The sequence below is a fragment of the Pocillopora damicornis genome, chromosome 14 (genome assembly GCF_964200805.1).
Source record: "Pocillopora damicornis chromosome 14, jaPocDami1.2, whole genome shotgun sequence".
In the NCBI taxonomy this organism is placed as follows: Eukaryota; Metazoa; Cnidaria; class Anthozoa; order Scleractinia; family Pocilloporidae; genus Pocillopora; species Pocillopora damicornis.
This window is the reverse complement of record NC_142683.1, coordinates 442,442-462,864: the sequence shown is the minus strand read 5'-3', so window position 1 is coordinate 462,864 and position 20,423 is coordinate 442,442. Positions and strand designations below refer to the sequence as shown.

Genomic DNA, 20,423 nt, shown 5'->3' with positions numbered 1-20,423 from the left:
AGGCTTCCATACATAGCGGTAGGTCAGAAAAATTTTTATTTCACGTCCAGGGAGCACAAAACCTAGCAGAGATGCTAAGCACCTCACCCTCATCACGCTCCAGTCCCGTTCCAAGGAAGCAAAAATTCGTGTTTATTGAAGCTACAAATTTTATAAATAACAGGAGACATTATTGGTGAGTGCCTCATAATTCACACTTTAGTCACCGTAGTACTCAGTACTATTTTCAAAAGTTCAATTCTGCTGAACGGAATCGGTGTCTGCTTCCAAATCATTATTCGTTTCCTTCTGATATCTTGCTCGTTCGTTGGCCATTGCAAGTTGTCGCATGTTCAACAGACATCCCGCGGCAGCTTCTTGTAAAGCTGCATCCTCTGAGCCGATCATCTCCAGTAACAGCTAAGAACAGATTGATTGATACTGATCAACGGTCTGACTGACTGACTGCTGTCAATTATAATTACACTGAAAGCCAAATATGGATTGGAAGCCATCAATGACAACCAAGAGAGAGTATCCTTTCTTATCAAAATTTTAGAACGGTGAACTCTGATCCCTTTGAGGATACGAAAAAGAGAGCAAGAAGGATCTGGCTTTCTCTTACATTGTACTATTCATTGCCATTATCATCGTTATTATTATCATCATTATTCGCACTTGTTATGATCATCATCGTAAATATTTTGGCGCCATACGAAGCTATTCAAAGCTTTTGAGAAAAGAAATTGAAAACATGGGAAAATTAAAACATTTTTAAAAAAGGTAGTGTGATGAAAGCAATGAATGAGAATGAACACGGGTGAAGTACAAAAAATTGATGGTAAACTTAGGGTCTAAAAAGAAAAAGGTTAGGTTACTAAGCTCCTTTGAGATGCGAATGATAACCCAAAATACAAGTGTACTCTTGCTTCTTCCCACCAATCGACCGTTCAGTCGTTGTCTTAAGTCCTCAAAAACTGAACCTTACAGACGTAACATCTGTTACAAAAATCACTGAAATTATAAAAATAACGCTGTAATTCTGGCAGTCATTCTCGTCTACTGAACGTCTCTATTTTCACTATTGCAACAGCCGTTAAAGAGAGCTAACACCTCTGTGTTACCTTGACAACCCCACTGCGGTGCATAGTGATGCAGCTATCAGGATGTTTGCCCAACTGCTCGAGAGCCCGCATTGCCGACCGCTGTACTATGATGTCATGTGACCCAAGGTATTCCACCATTCTTTCTACAGCTCCTTCCTGGGAGAATCGCTTCGCGTTGTTTCCCCATTTGCTGCACATGGCAATAGCTTCAGCCAAATGTCGCCTCAAAATGATGTCAGTCTGTAAACAAAACAAATAATTTCCCCTCAAACTGGTGAGCGTTTGTAGGCTCTCTTCGTACCCAAATCATCTCGGCAATCATATGGCAACTTAGTTCTATAGTAATGAGTTAACGACCTACCTTATGCGTGAGTTTAGCCAGGTGAGGGACAACCTCGTAATCAGTTATGACTCCCAAGTTCTCCCAATCACATGCCACAACTGATATCACTGCGCATGCGCTAGTAAGGACCTGAAAACGTTTCAATGCATTTAGTTGGAGTAGTCAAGAGTGATTTTTACTGACTGAAATTTTTTTCGCTGTCGCTCGTCAGCTATGATAAATAAAGGAAGAGAAAAACTAATTTGTAAGCTACCACGTGTAAAATGGTTGAACTGAATATATTAACTGAGATAACCTCCAAATCGGCAGACTTGAGCAGGCGAACAGTCAGATCCAGTCCCCCAACAAATGATCGCGCGGTTTCCCAGGCCTCCTACGAGTCAAAAAATGGTTGCGGTAAAATATTTCGTGGATAGCAAATTTCACATTCCATTATGTCGTTAGACGGTGATATTGCATTTTTCTCATACCGGTGTATCTTGCATCAGTCTGTATACAGCCCATGCTCCACCTGAGACCACCTAATCAACAGGAGAATAAGTCATATCATGAACAGGTATTAAACTGGATGTTTAGATAAATTATAATCAATTATAGGTCTAAACAAAAATTCTGCTCACTTGATTGTTCCTTGACTTCATAAGAGACCACAGAAGCCTTAGGCCTTCCAATCTGTTGAAAACTCTGAAAATACGGACATAAATAAATGAGTTCATATTAGAATAAGCGGGTCTCATGTTAGAATAATCGGTCTCCTTTTGAGAAGGAGGCACATGGCTATTACTTACGCTCGGCAGCTGCTGTTCGCAGCGCATGCTGCGATGGCTCTCGCCGCTGTACCAGTTAGCTCTTCATTGGGGATATTCAGAATGTCCACTAAGGTTTTATATCCCTTGCATCGTAAAATTTCCAGCGGAGCCTTAGGGTTTTTGGCAATCTCTCCAATGGCTCCAACAATATGGAGTTGAACCTTTAGTGAAAAATGAGCAAAATTTAGGATATCATCAGTTCCCATTGAGGGAAGTGGGTGGGAAGGGCAGTCTAGGGCATTTTTATGATACCAATGACCAAGTAACGTGTATTTCTACATACAACTCTCTGAACCCCACAAGTCAAGATAAGATAAGGTATCAAAAAAGTTAGGTGCCTAAACGTGTAACCTCAAAAGTGATCCTAAAAAAAAAAAGAAGAAATATTACTGATATTTAAAATCAATCGATTTGTTACCACACAATCTCGAACACTAAAGGAAAATTTCATGCAGCATCGCCATATTAATTGTGGATTTCTTTTTGACAGAGCCAGTAAAGATTTTTGACACTTACTTGTTCAGGGAGGTCCTCTTCTTCTTCTTCATTCTGAAGTAGATTAACAAGTATTTCTAATACCTTCATCTCCATCAACCTAGATCAAAAAGAAAGACTTCCAGTTTTTTGCCACAGAGGCATTCTTACGAAAGTTGGAGTCAAAAGCTCTAGGAATTCGATCCTTCTTTTAAACTAGTTTTGCAGTATCAAATGAGTCATGGAGGCCGACGAGACGACAGTTTACTAAACGAAGACACAAAACCCAAGGTTGTGTTCCCAGAAGAACAAAATTCTACCCTTGTGACTGAAGCCAAAATGCTTACTTTTTGACATTGTAATCGCTGATAGCACATTTCCAAATTGCACCTGTTACGGCCGCCAGCAGCTTCTTATTATCATGGCGGGAAAGAAGTGAAACAAGCGTGTTCAGGCCCCCGCAGTCATATACAGCTTTCCTTGTTTGTTCGTCGACAGCACACTACGGAGAAATTGTGGAAAAGTTAAACAGACAAGAGAAGAGGTAGTAAGTTAGGTTTATGACTTGAAATACCTAGAATGGAGTGCCTTCGTCTGAAACTCTGAATGTCTCTATCTCTCTGTCATCGTTTCTAGGCACGATTCGTTGATCAGTGGTAGCGATGGCCAAAAGGATCGCAGCCATGGGGTTGAGAGTGAAAACTTACCTTGAATATGGCGTTGGCGCAGTAACCCTGAAGTTCTTCGTTGTCGGTCAACAAGCGACGAACGATCGCTGCTATCATTTTCTCTTTGTAGAAAGCCTGTCTGAAGCGAGTCTGACAATGAGAAGTGATGATAATGAGAGATCTGATTCAACTATAGCAATTCCATCAGCGACTTTTTGATTGAGACGCATTCGATACAAAGTAAGTTGCATTTTCACTGTTATTTTGAATCATTTTCAATTAAACGTTGCTGTAAGAGTGGATAGTAAAGTAAGGATTATTCAATAGGGCACATAACATGTATATTATTTAGCTATGTTATGTCTTAATGGATTTCACCTCCACTGCACATTCTTGAACAAGTCCTACGATAGGAACAAGGAACTCGTCTTTGTCCATGGTAATTAGTCTGGCTAACATTGGTACGCTTCCGGCATTGAAAATTGCTGACCTAAGAGGAAAAGATTAGAAAAAGTTAGAAACATCGCCGAAATTTCTTCTAAACGAACCGCATTTTGATAAGAAATACTGTCGTTTTTATTCGCAGTTCTTGTGCACCTATGCTACTTATGTAAAAGTTACAACCAAACACACTTGACACAACCGACCTACTGCGCGTGCTCTTGCTGCAGCTCCAAAGTGCAAGGGCAGCATTACGTGCAACTTCAAGGTCCGCTCCAAGTTGGCCTGGAGACCCATTGGCAGAAAGTTTCCTTCCAGTAGGTTGTCGTTCTTCGTAGTTTAGCAGACCAACCTAATACAAGAAATGTACGCATTTAGGAGACTTAGAGGATAAATGGTCACGTGTTGTACGCTTGGATCGTACTTTCTAGAATCTAAAAATTTGCAAAGATGCTTTCAGCCGGAGGTCATCCACTCTCCAATGTATGAAGCGACCAGGAGTATTGCACCCCTCCCAGGATGAGACACCAGTCCAACGTGGATTACCTCATCAGTATTTTGTTGGGTTTCCTCAACAGTTCCCTGTACCCATTTATACTCCAGAGTGGAGAGAGGCACTTGGGAAAGTGACTTGCCCAGGAACACAACACAGTGACTTAGCCAAGACTCGAATCTACACTTCTGCCCGTGTATGGTCCCTTGGAAATATATACAGGTCCCTGAAAATTGTGTGGGGAAACCCAACGAAATGCTGGTAATTATAATATATACATGGTAATGTTGGATTTAATTTCTAGCTGATGCCTAGCATAGCTCTTTGAGAGTAACTTCATTTCCTTGAAAAGCAGAAAGAAGAGAGCACTGGAAAGTTTTTTACTGGGAAGGTTTAAGACCCTTTGATCTAAAAATTTTCCCAGCTCCTGATCTCACCAATTTTTGTAATCCACCATGTTTTTTTAGAATATTTCTTCCCACACTGGATTTTGCCATGTTAGCTAGGTTAGCTGCCGCTAAACTTTGCACCTCCTTAGCAGCATCAGTTATGAGATCGATCAGGATCTGAACGCCTACAAAACGAAAGATCATCGTTGAAATGAAATTATCCATTCTGATTGAGATGTTAAACTTTGTTTTTCAAGTATGAGATGAAAAAAAAATGCTATCACTACGCTGACTGAGACTCGTTTGGGAGTGAGGTCATTTATAAGACTCATATGTGGAAAAACCTTCCTGTCATCTGCAAAGAACGACAATGTTGGAAGAGGCAACTCCTAATCTCCGGTCGAAGAAATATATCACAAAAAAAAGTGATTTGATAAAGATTTGAAAATTTCTGAAATTTTTTGTTTAAGTCTCTTAAATGGAACCTGTGTTATTGACAAAGGGCATTGTAACAAGGTTTTGAGGGCTTTAACTCTTAACCCCTAAGAGTGATCAGCATCTAATTTCTCCTAACAATATCACCCCTGAATCACACATAAAGGTCACAGGAATAACGAGAATGATCACCAACTATAGAAGCTCTTGAGTATTAAACAAATTCTCCTTGTCAGCACCTTAGGAAATGTATAAAGAGCAGTAGGGAGAATATGCATGTTGTAGGTATAGGGTACAAAGGGTTAAACTAACCGCCTATTTTGATAACAGCTCGCCTGTTGTAGATGCTACTTATAGTCAACTGTTGGAGAACCTTCAACGCACCGATCTAAAAAACCAGAGGATAAATTAAATGTCAATGGGACGGGTTCGGTTGAAATTTTCAATTGCGTCACCCTTTTTCACTTAAGCTAAGGCGAATGGCGATGTACCGATCAAAAAGTTGTGAAAATACAATGATTCGTATTTCTGCTTCCAAGAAAACCAAATTATGTTACATAGTCCATCCTGTGCCGTTTGCTGTTTGATTGGCCAATAGTACGCGTATATTTCTTTGAATCACATGTAAATGAAGCTCCTCCTTTCAGCCTGAATTGTCATATCTCTCCCCGTCCAATCCCCCGCGCCTCTGCTGAGGGGTTAGTCGGGGTGGGGGTGAAGAGGGAGGGGGGGGCAATCTTCTATTCGTTTAGTTGAGATCTAGAGATCCACCGTCCAAAAGTCGTCAAGATTGTAATGCGTGTGGTTGATTGTTGTTCTTTGATCGGTAGTAATATTAAGAAACAGCATCAATCCAAACCTGACAATTCTCGTGGTCTGTTCTGAGAATATTAACAAGAACTGTCAATCCGTTCACATCGCGAATGGCCATTTGGGTCATTTCTTGAGTTAAGTTGAAGTCCGTCAGAGCACACAGTGTGATGACCGTGGCGACTTGGTTACCAGTCTGAAAACGGGAAAATGATTATGGGAAATTATGAATCAACTGGATAACATTTGTTTTTGTATTAGTGTGAGTTCCATTCGTCAGATGGCATATTATCACCTTGAGGAACCTGACCAGCCTTTGTATTTGCCAATATTCTGAGGGAAGATCAGCTACGCCCTGTGAAACAAAGAACAACTTAAAACAGTTAACCATGATAAACGCACAATGAAAAAAGTGATATATTCGTTCGCTCGTTAGTTCTTTTGCGTTCTTTCTTCCCTTCGTTTTTTCATTTGTTCTTTCATTCGTTGCTTCGCTCACTCGCTCATTCGTTTATTCGTTCGTTCGTTCCGTCAATCGTTCGCTCGCTCCCTCGCTCGCTCATTCTTTGATTCGTTCGTTCTTTCAGTCAATTGTTTGTTCGTTCGTTCGCTCGCTCACTTATTTGTTTGTTCGTTCGTTCGTTTTCTCATACGCTCGCTCGTTCGTTCGTTCCGTCAGTCATTCGTTTTCTCGTTCGCTCGCTCATTCGTTCGTTCGTTCCGTCAATCGTTCGTTCGTTCGCTCACTTACTTATTGGTTCGTCCGTTCGTTTTCTCGTTCGCTCACTCATTCGTTAGTTCGTGCTTTAGTTCGCTTGCTCGCTTGCTATCACTAGCCATTCAATGCACATGCTCACCACTTTCCCGTCTAGCACCCGGTCATCTTCTTCTTCGCTCTCGGTTGAACTTTCCGCAGGCTCCGATGGAATTCTGAACAAGGTGGACCGCCTGCTTTGCAAGTTTTGCTTGTTGCTACGGCTTACAATAAAAGCAAATGAATAATGAACTAGTGAAAAAATTTTTCTCAAAATTTTTTACTCGTAGACTGAACTTTTAACTCGTTGAATTGAATGAGCTAGTAAATGGATGATTGAATGACAAAGAAAAAGTCAATCAGACCTCGAATGACGTGTAGGTGACAAATTATAATACAAGGGTGATCCGTTTTCTTACCTTTCTTTGCGGTTTTGTTTTGATTTCGGTTGTGGTTTGTTGGTTTCTTTCACCTCTTCATCACTACAACAGTTAGGAAAAACAAGATACAGCGGCTATTATAGGCCCAGGTAAACATTTTAAGATCCTGAAGTTCAAATGATAACTTCGGGAAGAAGTGACTTCAAGATCGTGGTTTAAATGGACTTCCGTATGAGGTCTTTGTCAGGTGTACTTTAACTCTTTTACTCCCATGAGGGACCAAGACAGAATTTCTCCTTACAATATCAATACAATGTCAAGCAGACAAGTGATGAGAATAAAGAGAAATATCAATAAGGCGATCATTAGTTGACCCAAGACCAAATTCTCTAAACTAACATCATAAGAATTGTATGGCAGATAGTAAGGAGAATTACTAATTAGATCTTGGGAGTGAAAGTGTTAAGCATTTCTTGGAGGAAAGTAAGACTAGTGCGACAAACCACATTGTTGAATAATCAGGGAAGGCTTGCAACACAAAAAATAAACAGGCTCAAAGTCTGTTGCCACTTACCTGTCATCACCGACAACCAGCCTCAAGTTTTTCCATTTCATAGAAGGTTTTCGCGGAGTAAACTGCTTCTCGCTTTTGAGCGTGTTTGTTTTCTTTTTCACCTTTTTTTCTCTGGTTTTCTGCAAACATTATTTTAGTCAAAATATATTATTTTATTATTTTTTTTTAATACAGTTCATTTCAGGACAATATGCTTTATGATGCCATGGCTTGCTACTTAGCTCGGCTGACGACACTCATCAGTTTGACTTAAAGACAACAGAAATGTAGGACGCACCTTTCTACTTGTTTTTCTTCCTCTTCCTTATTTTCTGCCACATCATCTTCAGTTTCACTACTGCTCAAATATTTGTCAAGGAAGGAACTCTATAGGCAAATATGCAGTAAAAGTTGATTCATCTCAGCTGAGAGTGCCTCAGTCAGGTCTTCTAAAAGCAAGACCCCCTCCCCCATCGTAAATTCTGGCATCTGATTGGTTAAAACTGGTGCATTGAACCCAGATCTAGGGTAAGCTGCGCTAAATAAGTTTTCGAGCCAAATCACGCGGCTGCATCATGGTTTAAGCCCGCTTCAAATCATAGTTTGTACTGTGGGTTCACTGATAATCTCTTACAGGGGACTATAGAAGATTGACTGCCAATGAGGAGGAATCATTAGAATATTAGAGCGCCTTATGGGGGGATTAGGTAAATATTACTGTTAAAATCCTCTGACTCCAGGCGATAAGTAATAGCGGGTCCGTAATATTGTTCGCAGTCATTCTTTCGTGATTTTGCGCATTGCAGATCTTTGCAGTTGCGTCGTCTTTTTCAGGAATCAGAAACATGACCTATCACCCATAATGCCCTGATAGGTGAAGCTAACACTGCGCACGCTCTTTTTTTATTCAGGATCTTACCTGTTTCTTTTCATCGGTAGTTTCCTTGTTTGAGGAGTCCACCGCACCCTAAGGGTTATTCACATTTCATTTTAACATTTGCTACAAGTTTAAGAGTGAAAAAAAAAATGGGAAAAGAAACAAAATTCTGATTGACTTTTGGAGGAAAATCTCTAGCAGGCTTCAGAATTAATTTTGATTCTTTATTAATTTTAATTTTTGGTATCAAAAACAGAGTCTATAAGAATATCTAATGAAAAAAGGGGGTAAGTTTCTAAAGAAACTGTGGTCCTGCGTCGGTGAGAGAGTGTAACAGGGTAATTTAGTATTATTAACTGAGTCGATAACGTAAATTGGCCATCGTAAACAGTTTAAAAGCTGACATTTCGAGCGTTAGTCCTTCATCAGAGCGACGAGCTGACGCCTTGCCCAGCGAGCACAGCATTAAACAACAGTAACGTTTCTCATACTTGTTCCGAGGCAGTCGTGGATTCTATCGTTGGGTTGCTTTCACTTTTATCCTGAATCTCTTTGTTATCCTGCAAATTTCAGAAATTGAAGAATGCAAATAACTTCACAGCATACACAGTTATGTGGGCGAGCTGACTTGCAACAAAAACTCACTGCCGGCAGATTTCCATGGAATTCTAGTATACTTACCTTGATTTTTTCGTCTTTGTCAGGTTCGAGCGCTGATGAGTTAATCTGAGTTTCGGCGCTGCTTTCCTTTCCAATCTCTGCCATCTCCTATTAAAAAAATAAGATATCAAGTTAAATTGCTCAGTTCGGGAGCAGTCAGCTTTATTCTTAAAAGTCTACATTGTTGCGTCTCCCTTCATCTCATGGTAGTTCGTCTCTGGAAGTCTTCGGGAAGTCTTCGGCTATTCTCGGCCATTCTCGGTCTGATATCAAACTACGCAAAAACGGTTGAACCAACCTCAAAGCGCGTGTCCATTTCATTGTCATCGACTTGTGACATCATGAGTTTTGATCTATAATTTACAAAGACACAAAAAAGCATAGATATTATTCTACTATCTGATTGTGATGTGACGGATCCCAAAAGGAACACATCATTCCTGGTCATTCCAGTAGCCCTTAGTGTATTAATGGCGCTTTTTGGGGGCAATTTATAGCCCGCCCTGAACTGAAACGGCCCACAATTTCCACCATGGAGGCAGATTGAAGAATCAGGCTTTGTTTGTCAACAGATTATTTTATGAAACGCAGCGAGAAATATCCATTATCCTCGTTAATATGCATAGAAATCATCCTCTCTCTGTTTTTCAAGTTTACGATTCGAGTCATGATACCTCAAAATCGCTACATTGGCAACAGAAAACAGCGCATGCATGCAATGCTATGCTGCAGAATATAGCCTGCAAAAGTTATGATCGATGTAAAAATTAACTGCGCACAGTCGACCTGCAAGAAAGACAAATCAATGAAAAGAATAAAATGTTTTTTGTTGAGCTATTCCACTTCATGAACTGCTTGTTTTATAGGACAAAACTTTCAATTTAGTATCAAAACAAAACTAGAATCCGTAGCCAGTGTTGACTCACCTTACAATTTTCGTTTGTATATGGAGGCGAAGAGGCGCAGGCGTTGAAAATTTAATTTGGATATACTGCGTATTTTCAAGTTGTCAAGAATAACAAGAGTACTGTCATTTTTCAAAATTGTCTTTCTCAGTGCAAAATTTACAAGATACTGTTTAATCCTGACAAACAATTTTGGAAACACTTCGCAGTAAGATTTTTAATACAAGAGATTTTATAATCTCTTGTTATTAATATTTTCTTGCTCTTGACACTGAAATGCTTTGTTTCTTGTTTGCAAACGGAACTCTCAAATTTTTAAAACAATTTTTAAACTTATATGTCAAATCTGCAAGTTACGCAATATTTGCATTTCTGATCTCTCGAAATTACACTAAATTAATTTGTCGATAAACATAACGCTTAAGGCTTCGTCGACCGTTAAATATATCGCTGTATTAAAATTGTTAACCGCCAGACATTTCTTTTATTATTGAACTTCGGTGTTAAATTAAAATTCGCGGCAGTCAGTTGCAAAATAAATAACTGAAAATAACATTTAAGATCTGCTGACCTAGAGTATGAATCAAGAACACGGTTGAATTATTTTTTCTGGATGAAAGACTCAGATTTTAATTACTATTTTGGTACGTCTTCATACAACGGTCAAATCTTTCTTCAGCGTATAAGAAATAGTGTCCTTTCCCTCGCGAAGACGATTTTAGATTTGCATGCAGCATTTGTTTTACAATTTTTTGCTTAATGTCTGAAATGTTCAGTGTTGAAAATCTCACGAAAAGAGCTTGCGTGAAATAATATTTTCAATAATTTACATGGAGTTATATCGTTCATCGCTCGATTTTTGAAGAACCGACATTGACAAGTTCGACATTTTTCCGACATTTCGTTTAGATATCATGTCAGTTGTTTGAATTACATCCGTACTTTGTCAAATAGCCAACAATTTTATTTGAAAAGATTTATACTACTGCCCTCTTATGCTTTCCAGAATTTTTAACCAACGCTTAAATTCTTTTGCGATACAAAATATTAAGATACAATATTTTTGATACTTACCTATGAAAGAACATAGAACGTTGTAATGCGATGGAATAAATGTATACCTACCTACAAATTTAAAACGTTTGTTTTTCCTCTAGAGTAATTTCAATATTTCAAATCGTGTCATTCGTGTACTTATATAAAGGGAAGACGTATACTGGATAGCTTTCCTTTAGGGTGCCCTTCACCAGCATCTAAAAAGTATCCACATTTTAGCATCAACGCTTAAAATCGACGATGAGTCAAAATGTTGACGATGTTTAGGCCAAACTGTAAGCAGCTAAGGACAGTGTTGGTATCCATGGTAACTCATGCGTGTCGTTAGCAGGTGCTTCGAGTGACTTAAAGAAAAAAATTGACACTTTTTGCTGTTTAAAATGTGTAACATTCCACATGATATCAATATTTCATATGTAGTACATTTTGCGAAAAAAAAAATCTTTCCTCGGCTTACGTTGGAAGAACAAGATTAGAATGAATTTGATACATTTTGGATTTTCAGTGGGAATTTGCTCCAACTATTTTGGCTTGACTGTTAACATATGAAAATCATGTATGTGAACTGCGGATTAAGAAATGAATATGAAAGTGATCCAGCTCGCAGTTGGCTGGTTAGCTCAGTTGATAGAACATTGCACCGGTATCGCAAAGGCGAGAAAGAAAAAAAAAAGGAAACATTGCTTACACATCACAATACTTTCACTGTGAATCTACTTGCATTCCTCTAATGCAGATAGGAACAACGACAGTTTTTTGCGATTGTCTGTGTTTTTACCATGTACAGACGTGATTAAATGTTTAACAGAATATTGGACGGGAGACATTATGAAAAGAATCTGTAGGAGTTTATTAAAAATGGAATCGACTTTCCTGCCGCTAACTATACATTTAATTTCAATATCTCAACGCTTACATGATCAATTACGGAATGGCATAGTTACTTTACAATCTAACGTCATCACGAAGGCAATTTTCATGGTATATATACACACACGGCTCTTACATGAGCAAAAGATGCAAGGTCTCGTTTTGAACGTCTAAGGTATTGAGCTTGTTACTGTTTAAATATGAATAGCGAATAAGTCTTTGGTGCTCGATAGCTGAGGAGTATAGGAAGGACTGGGTAAAGTTATAAACGAGATACGTCACAGATAGGAAATAGTAGAGAAATAATGATCAGATTGGTAAACTTCGTCGTTCACAGAGAACGTAGTAAGCATTCAATTAACCTCTCTTCGTATTAATTTTTTTATATCTTTCTTTGTCTTTTTCAATCCGTGATTAAGTTGTCATGCATTTTTTGTGAACATAATTCGCCAGATCCATTAAATGGTCTTCAACGGGGTTATCAACCGGTTTAAAAGGCCGATAACCTTCTTGTTTCTCTACGTTTTGTTTCAGCAGACTACTGTGTTTCAGGAACTCTGTGACGTCATTCTGTGGTATTGCGACTCCTCTAAAGTTCAAATTTTTCGATGCTTTGTTGGGTTCCGGACTGATAGCTTGGTCCCCTGGGGGTGGTAATGAGGAGCATGGTTTGACTTTAACCTGGTCTGGTTTGTTTTGCATTTCTTGTTGTTGTTTCTTCAGTTGACGATACTTGGCGCGCTTGTTTTTAAACCAGACCTGAAAGAGGCGAAAAGGAATCGATACTATCTTATAAAACAAAAGGAACAGTTTACTTGTGATAAAGGCTTCTAAGTCACAAAAGTAATTGTAAACAATACTCAGTTCTTTGATAAGTGGGATGGAAATTAGGTGGCTGGTGATGAAGGTAGTAAAAATTCAGAGTTGCATCAAAAAGGGGTTTCTCGGTTATTCATTCTGGTAAAGTACAGTAGTAAATAAATCTCTATTATGAGACGGCGAAATCATGAGATGAATAGTAAAGTGCAACTGCAATAAAATATTTTCCGATATGTCACTAGATGGTTTCATATGCAGCAATAACGGTTCAACGAGGTGAGACAACGCCACAACGCGCTGAAAATTCCAAGAGCCATTCCATTTTCAATTAACCAATCAAATTTGATCGCGTGACCGAGGTTTCAAGTATCCGGAATGTACTCGAAAGATCAGGAAGTCCATTAAAACTTCTCATGACTCACGGAAAATTAATTTACTTGCATGCGATTCTAGCAAAACTGTGACTAATCAAGGTTCAAAGTACATTTCGATTTCAGATTATTTCACCTTAAAGTAACAACGCGATTATCGAGGTACCTAGGGATGTTTTTTGCAAATTATGTACTAAGCTAGTGGGCTCGCGTGCTGACGAGAGAGCCAGTTTTGCGCCATCGTATAATACCATTATCGCATACTACACTTCTTAGCAGCTCATAGACTAAGCTAATAAAGAAAGAAAAGGATTAATGCTGGATTAAAAAATCGTTTGCGTAAGTTTAATTGGATGCCCCATATGGAGCAGAGCCTACTTCAATGATAGCTTCAATCCCTCAATTGTTAGATTTGAGCAGAGCAACAATGATGTGTTTATAACGATTGGTTGTAAGTTTTCGTTTTTTTCATTTATTTACTTTTTAATAGAGTAAATAAGTTTGATTCCAAGGTTAGGAAGACTTAACTAGTAAAATAAAGGTGCGCTACAGGAATCACAGTTGACAGAATTTGTATAATTAATTACCAAAAATAAGTTGGAAAACAACAACATAGGCAAACAAACAAGCAAAGGTCAAATGCAAGACTGATGGGCATTCTGGGTATCAAAAAAGAAGAAAGCGATTTAACTGACAAACACAAACTGTAGTTGGCATATTAAGAAGAGATTTTGCTTTTTTTGCCTTTGTTATATTCAAAGTCAGTTCCTTCCCGGCTGCGGTACCTCGGTCAAATCCGACCGGGAAAAAACAAAAAACATACAACAAACTGAAACAAGTTTTCCTACCTGTACTCTGCTCTCTGGCAGATTGATTTTCGTGGCGACGTCTTCTCTCATGAAGATATCAGGGTATTTTGTTTTGCTGAAGAGATCCTCTAGGATTTCAAGTTGAGCTTTAGTAAAAGTCGTTCGCTCCCTGCGTTGCTTTCTTGGAGGACCTGAAAAAACATAGGGGTCGAAAAAGAAATGTTGACTAAGAGAGTTCAGAAATATTTATTTGTATAAACAGTATTTAACAATTGTTAAGGAATTGAGAATTGTGTATGGATATTCAACCGGGAGACTTAAACTATTGAGGCCCACACACCTGGACCACAGTTCGGTATCATACAGAAGTTCATAGCAAAATGGCAGAGGCTTTTTTATACTTTTAGTTCCAAGATGTTACAATGATCTCCTCTTGCTTCCAGCATCCTTATTACCCTTCTGCACGACACACCCCGATATTGCAAAAAAAAAAAAAAAACAAACAAAAAAAAACGACTCATCAATTATTCCTGAGAGTCAGAGAAAAGAAGTGTGGATGCTAGCAACACCAAATATGATCGTAATGTGAGCACCTTATGTTCTTAACGATAAGAAAATAAGTGTAAGTGAAGATGGAATATGCAAGTGGGCCTTCTTTCAATGCATAAAATAACCTGGATTGAAACATGCTTTGGCAATAGAAGATGTCTTTTATAAAGCTGTGCATTGTAATACTTGAGGCTCAGCAATAAAATTGTCGTTATACACCAATATTTTTCAATTCTCAAGCTAAACGCCGTATAGTTTCTCTTTTTTCTCTACCAGATTTTTTTAAAGTTTAGATTTTAAACAAGTTCTGTCATTTGTGGCCAAAGAAAATTGATGAAAATCTCTGAGAGTAGGTTCACAGCCCCATTATTGATAATCATAATCTGCCATTATCCCTGATTAGTCCACTGTAACGAGCCGAACCCATTCCTTTCATAATATTAAACGATCAGAGTAATTGGAGAAAAGACGCTGTCAATTTGAAAAGTGGAGTCTCACAACTAAAGGTTTTGCGAACATTTGAACACGAAAAATCCCTAGTTAGCATAAATTAGGCTGTAGCCTTCCTGGCAAAAGCAACACATTTGCTCAAACTACTTTTCCGTTGTGTTTACGTAACTGATACGATCAAACCCTGCTTCTTGCTTTGTAGTCGATCAAATGCTTGCACTTAAATTGCCGAACAAGAGAGATCCGTGCTTGAAAAAAATCTTAGTTCATTCTGGAAACAGCTGACCAAAAAAACACGATGATATTCTATGTACCTTCAATGAATGGTCTTGATGCTAAACAGTGAAAACAGCCCCAGTAAGGTGGGCAACTCATCCAATTAAGCGCCATAACCAGTCAAAAAATGAGGATGTCGATCCTCACGCTGCTAAAGGGGTGAGTGGCAAAGTGCTTCTAGTCTCAGCAATTTGTTGCTTTAAATTTAAGGATTTGTGAAAATAGTTTCACCCTGAGACCTTTTTACACATCTCGTGATATTACTTTTCATGCGCTTTTGGTCGCACAGCTCTCTAATTTATGGGATTACTACCTTAACTTATATTTGCTTTAAAAAGATAATTCTCGAGTCTTTGAGGTTTGAGGGACACTTTACTTTAACTCGATTAATGAACAATCTACTGGTAATGTTAAATAGGGCAATCAAAAAATCGCTCAAAGTCACGAGAGAATCTACTGACTCTGTTACCGACACTCAAAACAGGAAGCACGTGCCAAGTGAATTTCGTTGCTATGGAGACAACTGGGAGGGGATATTCTTGGAATGCCAAAACTTTCAAAGGGAAGAAGGATTCTTAAAAAAAACCAAGTGTGACCGAGTTAGGGGAAAGATTATTTAATAAAAAATGTGTTAAACCGAGCAGATTACAGCAAAACGGAAGGTTTGACTTGAAAAATGCGCCTCTCTGGCTAGTCAGGTACTCAGAGAAAGAGCATAAGGGATTGTACCTTAACAGAATAGTGTAAATAGCTTTTTATGAACATTGTGTTCGGTTAAGATTAGCAGTTTCCTTCTTAGTAGAGGCTTACACTTCAGCGTTGTACAAAAATGATTTTAACACACGAAAGCGCAAAACTTTCCCTTCTCGTGAAACTTCGCGAAACAGAAACTACATCAAGGCAGTAGGGAACGAAAACGCTTCGATGTGAACTGTACAAGACTGTTATTTTGTGTGTCTAGTTTCGCTTTTTATAGCGTGAATCTGCTCGATGTGTGAGTTAGATCGGAAATTCACTTACAAATGTAAAGCATATTGACCTGAGAGGTTAATATAATGTACCTTCGTATTTGAGTGTCTCGAGCTTGACAAAATCCATATTGAACGAGTTAAAACCAAAACCATGCATCAGTGTAAGATTTGTTGTACCAGGCGGAAGACGTCCATACGGGCCTGCCATTTCTGTCACTTTCGTTCAGTTTTCCTGTTTGTCTCAGAAAGAACCTAACGGATGATAGAAAACTTTAGATACAACTATAATTGGCTTAAAATATTTGTTGGCTTCAGTCCAGAACTGAGCTTAAGTTCAAGGGTTCAGTGACGTAAAATGTTCGGTTGCTGATCAGTAAATTCTGGCCTAATGTTACGAATTAAAAAAAAGGTGTATTTGTGCCATTATATTCGATAAAAAAAATATGTCTATTTACATTATCTTGCCTTAGAAATATTAATTCTGTTGTCACTACCTTTCCTTTCTGTCCAATTAGCGAATCAAACAAGAATCTGAGCTGATTTTCGTCGCCGATTTCTCTCTGTGTTGGCAACGCCAAAAGATTCAGAACGGTCAGAAACAGATATAGAAAGACGGACGTGAGTTCTGACAGTGATGAACTCTATATTTCTGACCGAAACAAAAAAAAAATTCCCTTCTCTCAAGTTTCAGCCAGGAATATCATATGTTATTATTGTAGTGTATTCCCTGAGGCACTGATAACCCATCTGTAGCCTCTGTCTTGATAATTGTTTTTGAGAAAAACAAAACTTTGTTTGGTCTAAAAATCTAGTGGAATTTTTAGCTGTGGGTAGTAAGTTAGATAACTATGGACGATTTAATAAAAGAAGGCTGTTGCACGGTGATAAGTGCGCGTTGATTTGCACAAAAAAACTGATTAATGAAATTGGAAACATCCAAGTTTCTTCAGCCGGAAAAATACATCGTGCTGAAGTGTGAGGGATAAAATTTTCCATGCTATTTCCGAGATCATCTCCTTATTCGAGACTAAATATTTTAATTTTAACGTTGAACAGTTATATCAGACAGCCTAAATGTCTACCCATAAAGTGGACGCCGAAATAATCGTCACATTTCAGGGAGTTCATAGTGATAGAGTTGGTATTTTGATCAAAGTTCGAACGGGGGAGGGGGGAGGAATGAGGCTACATAGGTTACACAGGTGTACGCCGTCCAAAGGGTATGGTTGAGATTTTGACTTTCATGGTCTTTATATCGGATGTCGTTTTCAAGGGAACCAGGCAACTCACCCTTACGAAGAATCTCTAGGAGTGCCCCCGGACCTAAGCGACGGTTTATCGGAAGGACATATCTAAGATCGGAGGCAAATAAGTCTGTTTGTCTAAGAAGAAGAAGAGAAGGGATATTGTAACAAATGACTGACATTAACCGACGCCTCCAAAATGAAAAATACTCATCAGTTTATATATTTTCCCTGTGGCTACCAGCTTTAAAAAGCCACAAGACTACAGTGTTTTTGCATGTTTTGTGTGATAATTTATCGGCTATGATTCAGTAATTCACTGATTATGATCTCAAAGTGACTCGCTGTACACTCTTGGACGGGAGAAAACAAGCCACAACACATTACTCCATTAAAAGAGTAATATTTTGACATCTGATATAATTTTATTTTCATAGTTATTACCGTCCGCCACACACATAGAAGCCACAGAATATTCGATTAACGACAACGAACCTTTAAAAAGACACCATTAACCCTTTCCTTACTGTCTGCCATACAAGTCTTATGATGTTAGTTCGAAGAATTTGGTATTGGATCAACTAATAATCCCTTAATTGATATTTGTCTTTATTCTCATCGCTTGTCTGCTTGATATTGTATTGATATTGTATGGAGAAATTCTTTCCTGGTCACTCAAGGGAGCATGTTAGTTTAAGTTCTAGAGGCACGCGAAAGTCTCAAGGTATTCTCAAGGGCTTAAAAAACAATAAACAAAGAACAATACTCCTTATCAAAGGCCTCGTGATTCTTGTGCGCCTGTACATGTTTGGTGAAATCATCTTCCGTATAAAGCACACTCGACGTGTTCATAAAATCGACCAGTTACGACCTGCAAATTTCTTAGGACATTTGATAACCTTGTACTTTAACCCTGAAGGCAAATGTCTCCCACTGTCTTTAATGAATGTTTGAGATATATTTTTTGTGTTATTTTTAATTATACGACTGAAGATTGAAGGCATCATATAAATTACAAAGAAGAGTACTGAATAGGAGCTCTGAAGGAAACTGTAGAACCAGAAAACATTAAACAATATCAATAGGGAAGTAATGATTTTTCTTAAATATCACTCTTGGACACTGAAAAAAACCGTTAAATTCAATTTAACAGGTGGGAGGCTTTTCTGCGGATGAAATTCTGCTCACTCAACGTAGGAATACAGATGATAATAGCTCGCATGCCGGCTTGTTAGCTATATCATCACGTGTGTATAGCTGGCACAAATAAACAAATCCTTTGCTTTTAGTTAAACTTTGATGGGAGAATTACCAACGTTGAGTATTCAAAAATTTAAAAAAGCCCTGAAAACTACAAATTCAAATTACTTGTAGCAACTCTACATATATCGAACTTCCTTACCGACAGGTATCAATTTTATTGTTCAATAAAAACATTTCCTCGAAAGTTTTTGCAGCAATGGCATCGCAACACATATATTAAAAGGGTTCAAACAAACATAACCAATTTTTTAAAATTTATCTTTGAATTCTTTTTTGCAATCAATCAATCTTATCTTCAATAGCCGTTCTTTTCCTACGTTTTCATAGATAGATAGATAGATAGATTATATTAATTTATCCGGCCACGTTCGATTCATCAGTGAACCTTACTTCGTCATGGTTCATGAAAGTGGAAAGAATATCTTGATCAAGAATTTGAAGCTTGATCATTGAGTCACGAGTTAACAATCAACTTTTCAGTGTCTGTCTTCAAGAAGTCAATTGATACAGATTCAGCAAGGAAAAAAAAATTTTTTGAGTGAAAAGAACACCGAAATATCACAGACCATTGTTTTGAATTGTGACCTTTCGTTTTTTTAAAGAAATTATTGACATTGTACATCATTGCTATTATCTCTGTCTTTAGAATTCGTGGTCTTCAACTAAACGATGACTCTGAAAATTAACATACTTATAGTTTCCTACTTCACAGACACTTGTCGTAGGATTGGTGAGAGAAGTTTTCGCTCGAAGACCATTGTTTTAAATTTTCCAATTAAACTAATGTGGAATTCGAGCCGATATAGATACACAAGATATAAAAATAACAAGCTATCGTTATCATAAAAAATTTAAAGATACAAATTTCATCTCAAAAAGTATACCGTATGACTTACAAATCGGATTAAGAGGTGTTTTGCTCGTGGATAAAGTACTGTTGGAACGTTAACAATGGCAAAGTTTCTGCAATTAACTTAACATCATTGTAAGCTAAAGAAGGACGTGACTCTGAAACAAAAGTTTTTCCTGAGTTTAAAATTACCATCACTCTTTATACAAATTACTCGGTACATCACCTCGATTTACACAGGGAAGATTCTTATGTTTGTTGTTTCAGGAACTTGGATGTCTTCAAGTCTTTATCATAGATGAGTTGAACTCTTTGTTGTGGACCATTCAACAGGAAAATGAATTCTCTCGAATGCACGTTCGGTTTTCTCAGGAAGTCTTAATCACACACTTCCTCTTCAACTCAATATGACTCGGCAAATTTTTTCTGCTAACAAAACATTTAGGATCATGAGTTTTGCGGTTGGAGATTGAATATCAAATGGCATAGGGCTATTACATTTTGGCTCATCACAGCGAGTGCTTTTCAACACGGTCATTACTTCTTCCAGTGTACATGGCTTTAATACACGTATCACATCATACTAACTCTCCTCCCTTCCAGACGGAGATATTGCGCTCTTCCTTTGAACCTTTTTCTTGAATAAAGACATGCGCAGAGCGTGGCGAAGTAGTTCAGTTTTGGACAGCCTAAAAGATGTGTTTGATAATTATGCATACGTGTGAAAAGAAAGGAGTCCAATGATGATAAAAATTATGATGATTATAAGAAATAAAAAAAAGTGAGTGTAAAGGACAAAAAAAGGAAACACCTGGAATA

The 20,423-nt window shown here is 38.1% G+C and overlaps 2 protein-coding genes across 5 annotated transcripts; both read right to left on the bottom strand.

Annotated features, from left to right (window-relative positions):
* Positions 1–121: 121 nt before the first annotated feature.
* On the bottom strand, positions 122–11,417 carry LOC113671609 (outer dynein arm-docking complex subunit 2). The gene is made up of 25 exons (XM_089194115.1): positions 11,202–11,417; positions 9,470–9,524; positions 9,193–9,279; positions 9,003–9,071; positions 8,554–8,601; positions 7,929–8,021; positions 7,656–7,774; positions 7,121–7,183; positions 6,805–6,925; positions 6,243–6,302; positions 5,997–6,143; positions 5,450–5,525; positions 4,751–4,887; positions 4,027–4,172; positions 3,758–3,869; positions 3,419–3,529; positions 3,059–3,213; positions 2,754–2,832; positions 2,217–2,398; positions 2,049–2,112; positions 1,899–1,949; positions 1,724–1,801; positions 1,447–1,557; positions 1,104–1,325; positions 122–399 (listed from the first exon to the last, which is right to left on the bottom strand). Exons 2-25 carry the CDS (start codon positions 9,512–9,514, stop codon positions 235–237), a joined length of 2,541 nt encoding a protein of 846 aa, XP_089050241.1. The 5' UTR covers positions 9,515–9,524; positions 11,202–11,417; the 3' UTR covers positions 122–234.
* A 544-nt stretch (positions 11,418–11,961) lies between these two features.
* LOC113671455 (cone-rod homeobox protein) lies at positions 11,962–20,033 on the bottom strand. 4 transcript variants are annotated; one of them, XM_089194113.1, is made up of 6 exons: positions 19,831–20,033; positions 17,538–17,629; positions 16,742–16,807; positions 16,338–16,499; positions 14,041–14,192; positions 11,962–12,761 (listed from the first exon to the last, which is right to left on the bottom strand). In XM_089194113.1, exons 4-6 carry the CDS (start codon positions 16,453–16,455, stop codon positions 12,417–12,419), a joined length of 615 nt encoding a protein of 204 aa, XP_089050239.1. In that variant the 5' UTR covers positions 16,456–16,499; positions 16,742–16,807; positions 17,538–17,629; positions 19,831–20,033; the 3' UTR covers positions 11,962–12,416. The 4 variants fall into 4 exon arrangements, with proteins under 4 accessions (XP_089050239.1, XP_027043457.2, XP_027043456.2 ...); XM_027187656.2 differs by lacking the exon at positions 16,742–16,807; XM_027187655.2 differs by lacking the exons at positions 16,742–16,807; positions 17,538–17,629 and having other exon boundaries at positions 19,831–19,969.
* Positions 20,034–20,423: the final 390 nt, after the last annotated feature.

Coding starts and splice junctions, on each gene's coding strand:
- LOC113671609 (XM_089194115.1), bottom strand. CDS start 9,514: ATGATGTCACAAGTCGATGACAATGAAATGGACACGCGCTTTGAG. Junction 6,303..6,804: donor GGGTGCTAGACGGGAAAGTG/GTGAGCATGTGC, acceptor TTTGTTTCACAG/GGCGTAGCTGATCTTCCCTC. Junction 4,888..5,449: donor AGCTGTTATCAAAATAGGCG/GTTAGTTTAACC, acceptor TTCGTTTTGTAG/GCGTTCAGATCCTGATCGAT.
- LOC113671455 (XM_089194113.1), bottom strand. CDS start 16,455: ATGGCAGGCCCGTATGGACGTCTTCCGCCTGGTACAACAAATCTTACA. Junction 14,193..16,337: donor CGAGACACTCAAATACGAAG/GTACATTATATT, acceptor ATGTTTTTTCAG/GTCCTCCAAGAAAGCAACGC. Junction 12,762..14,040: donor TGCCAGAGAGCAGAGTACAG/GTAGGAAAACTT, acceptor CGCCTCTTTCAG/GTCTGGTTTAAAAACAAGCG.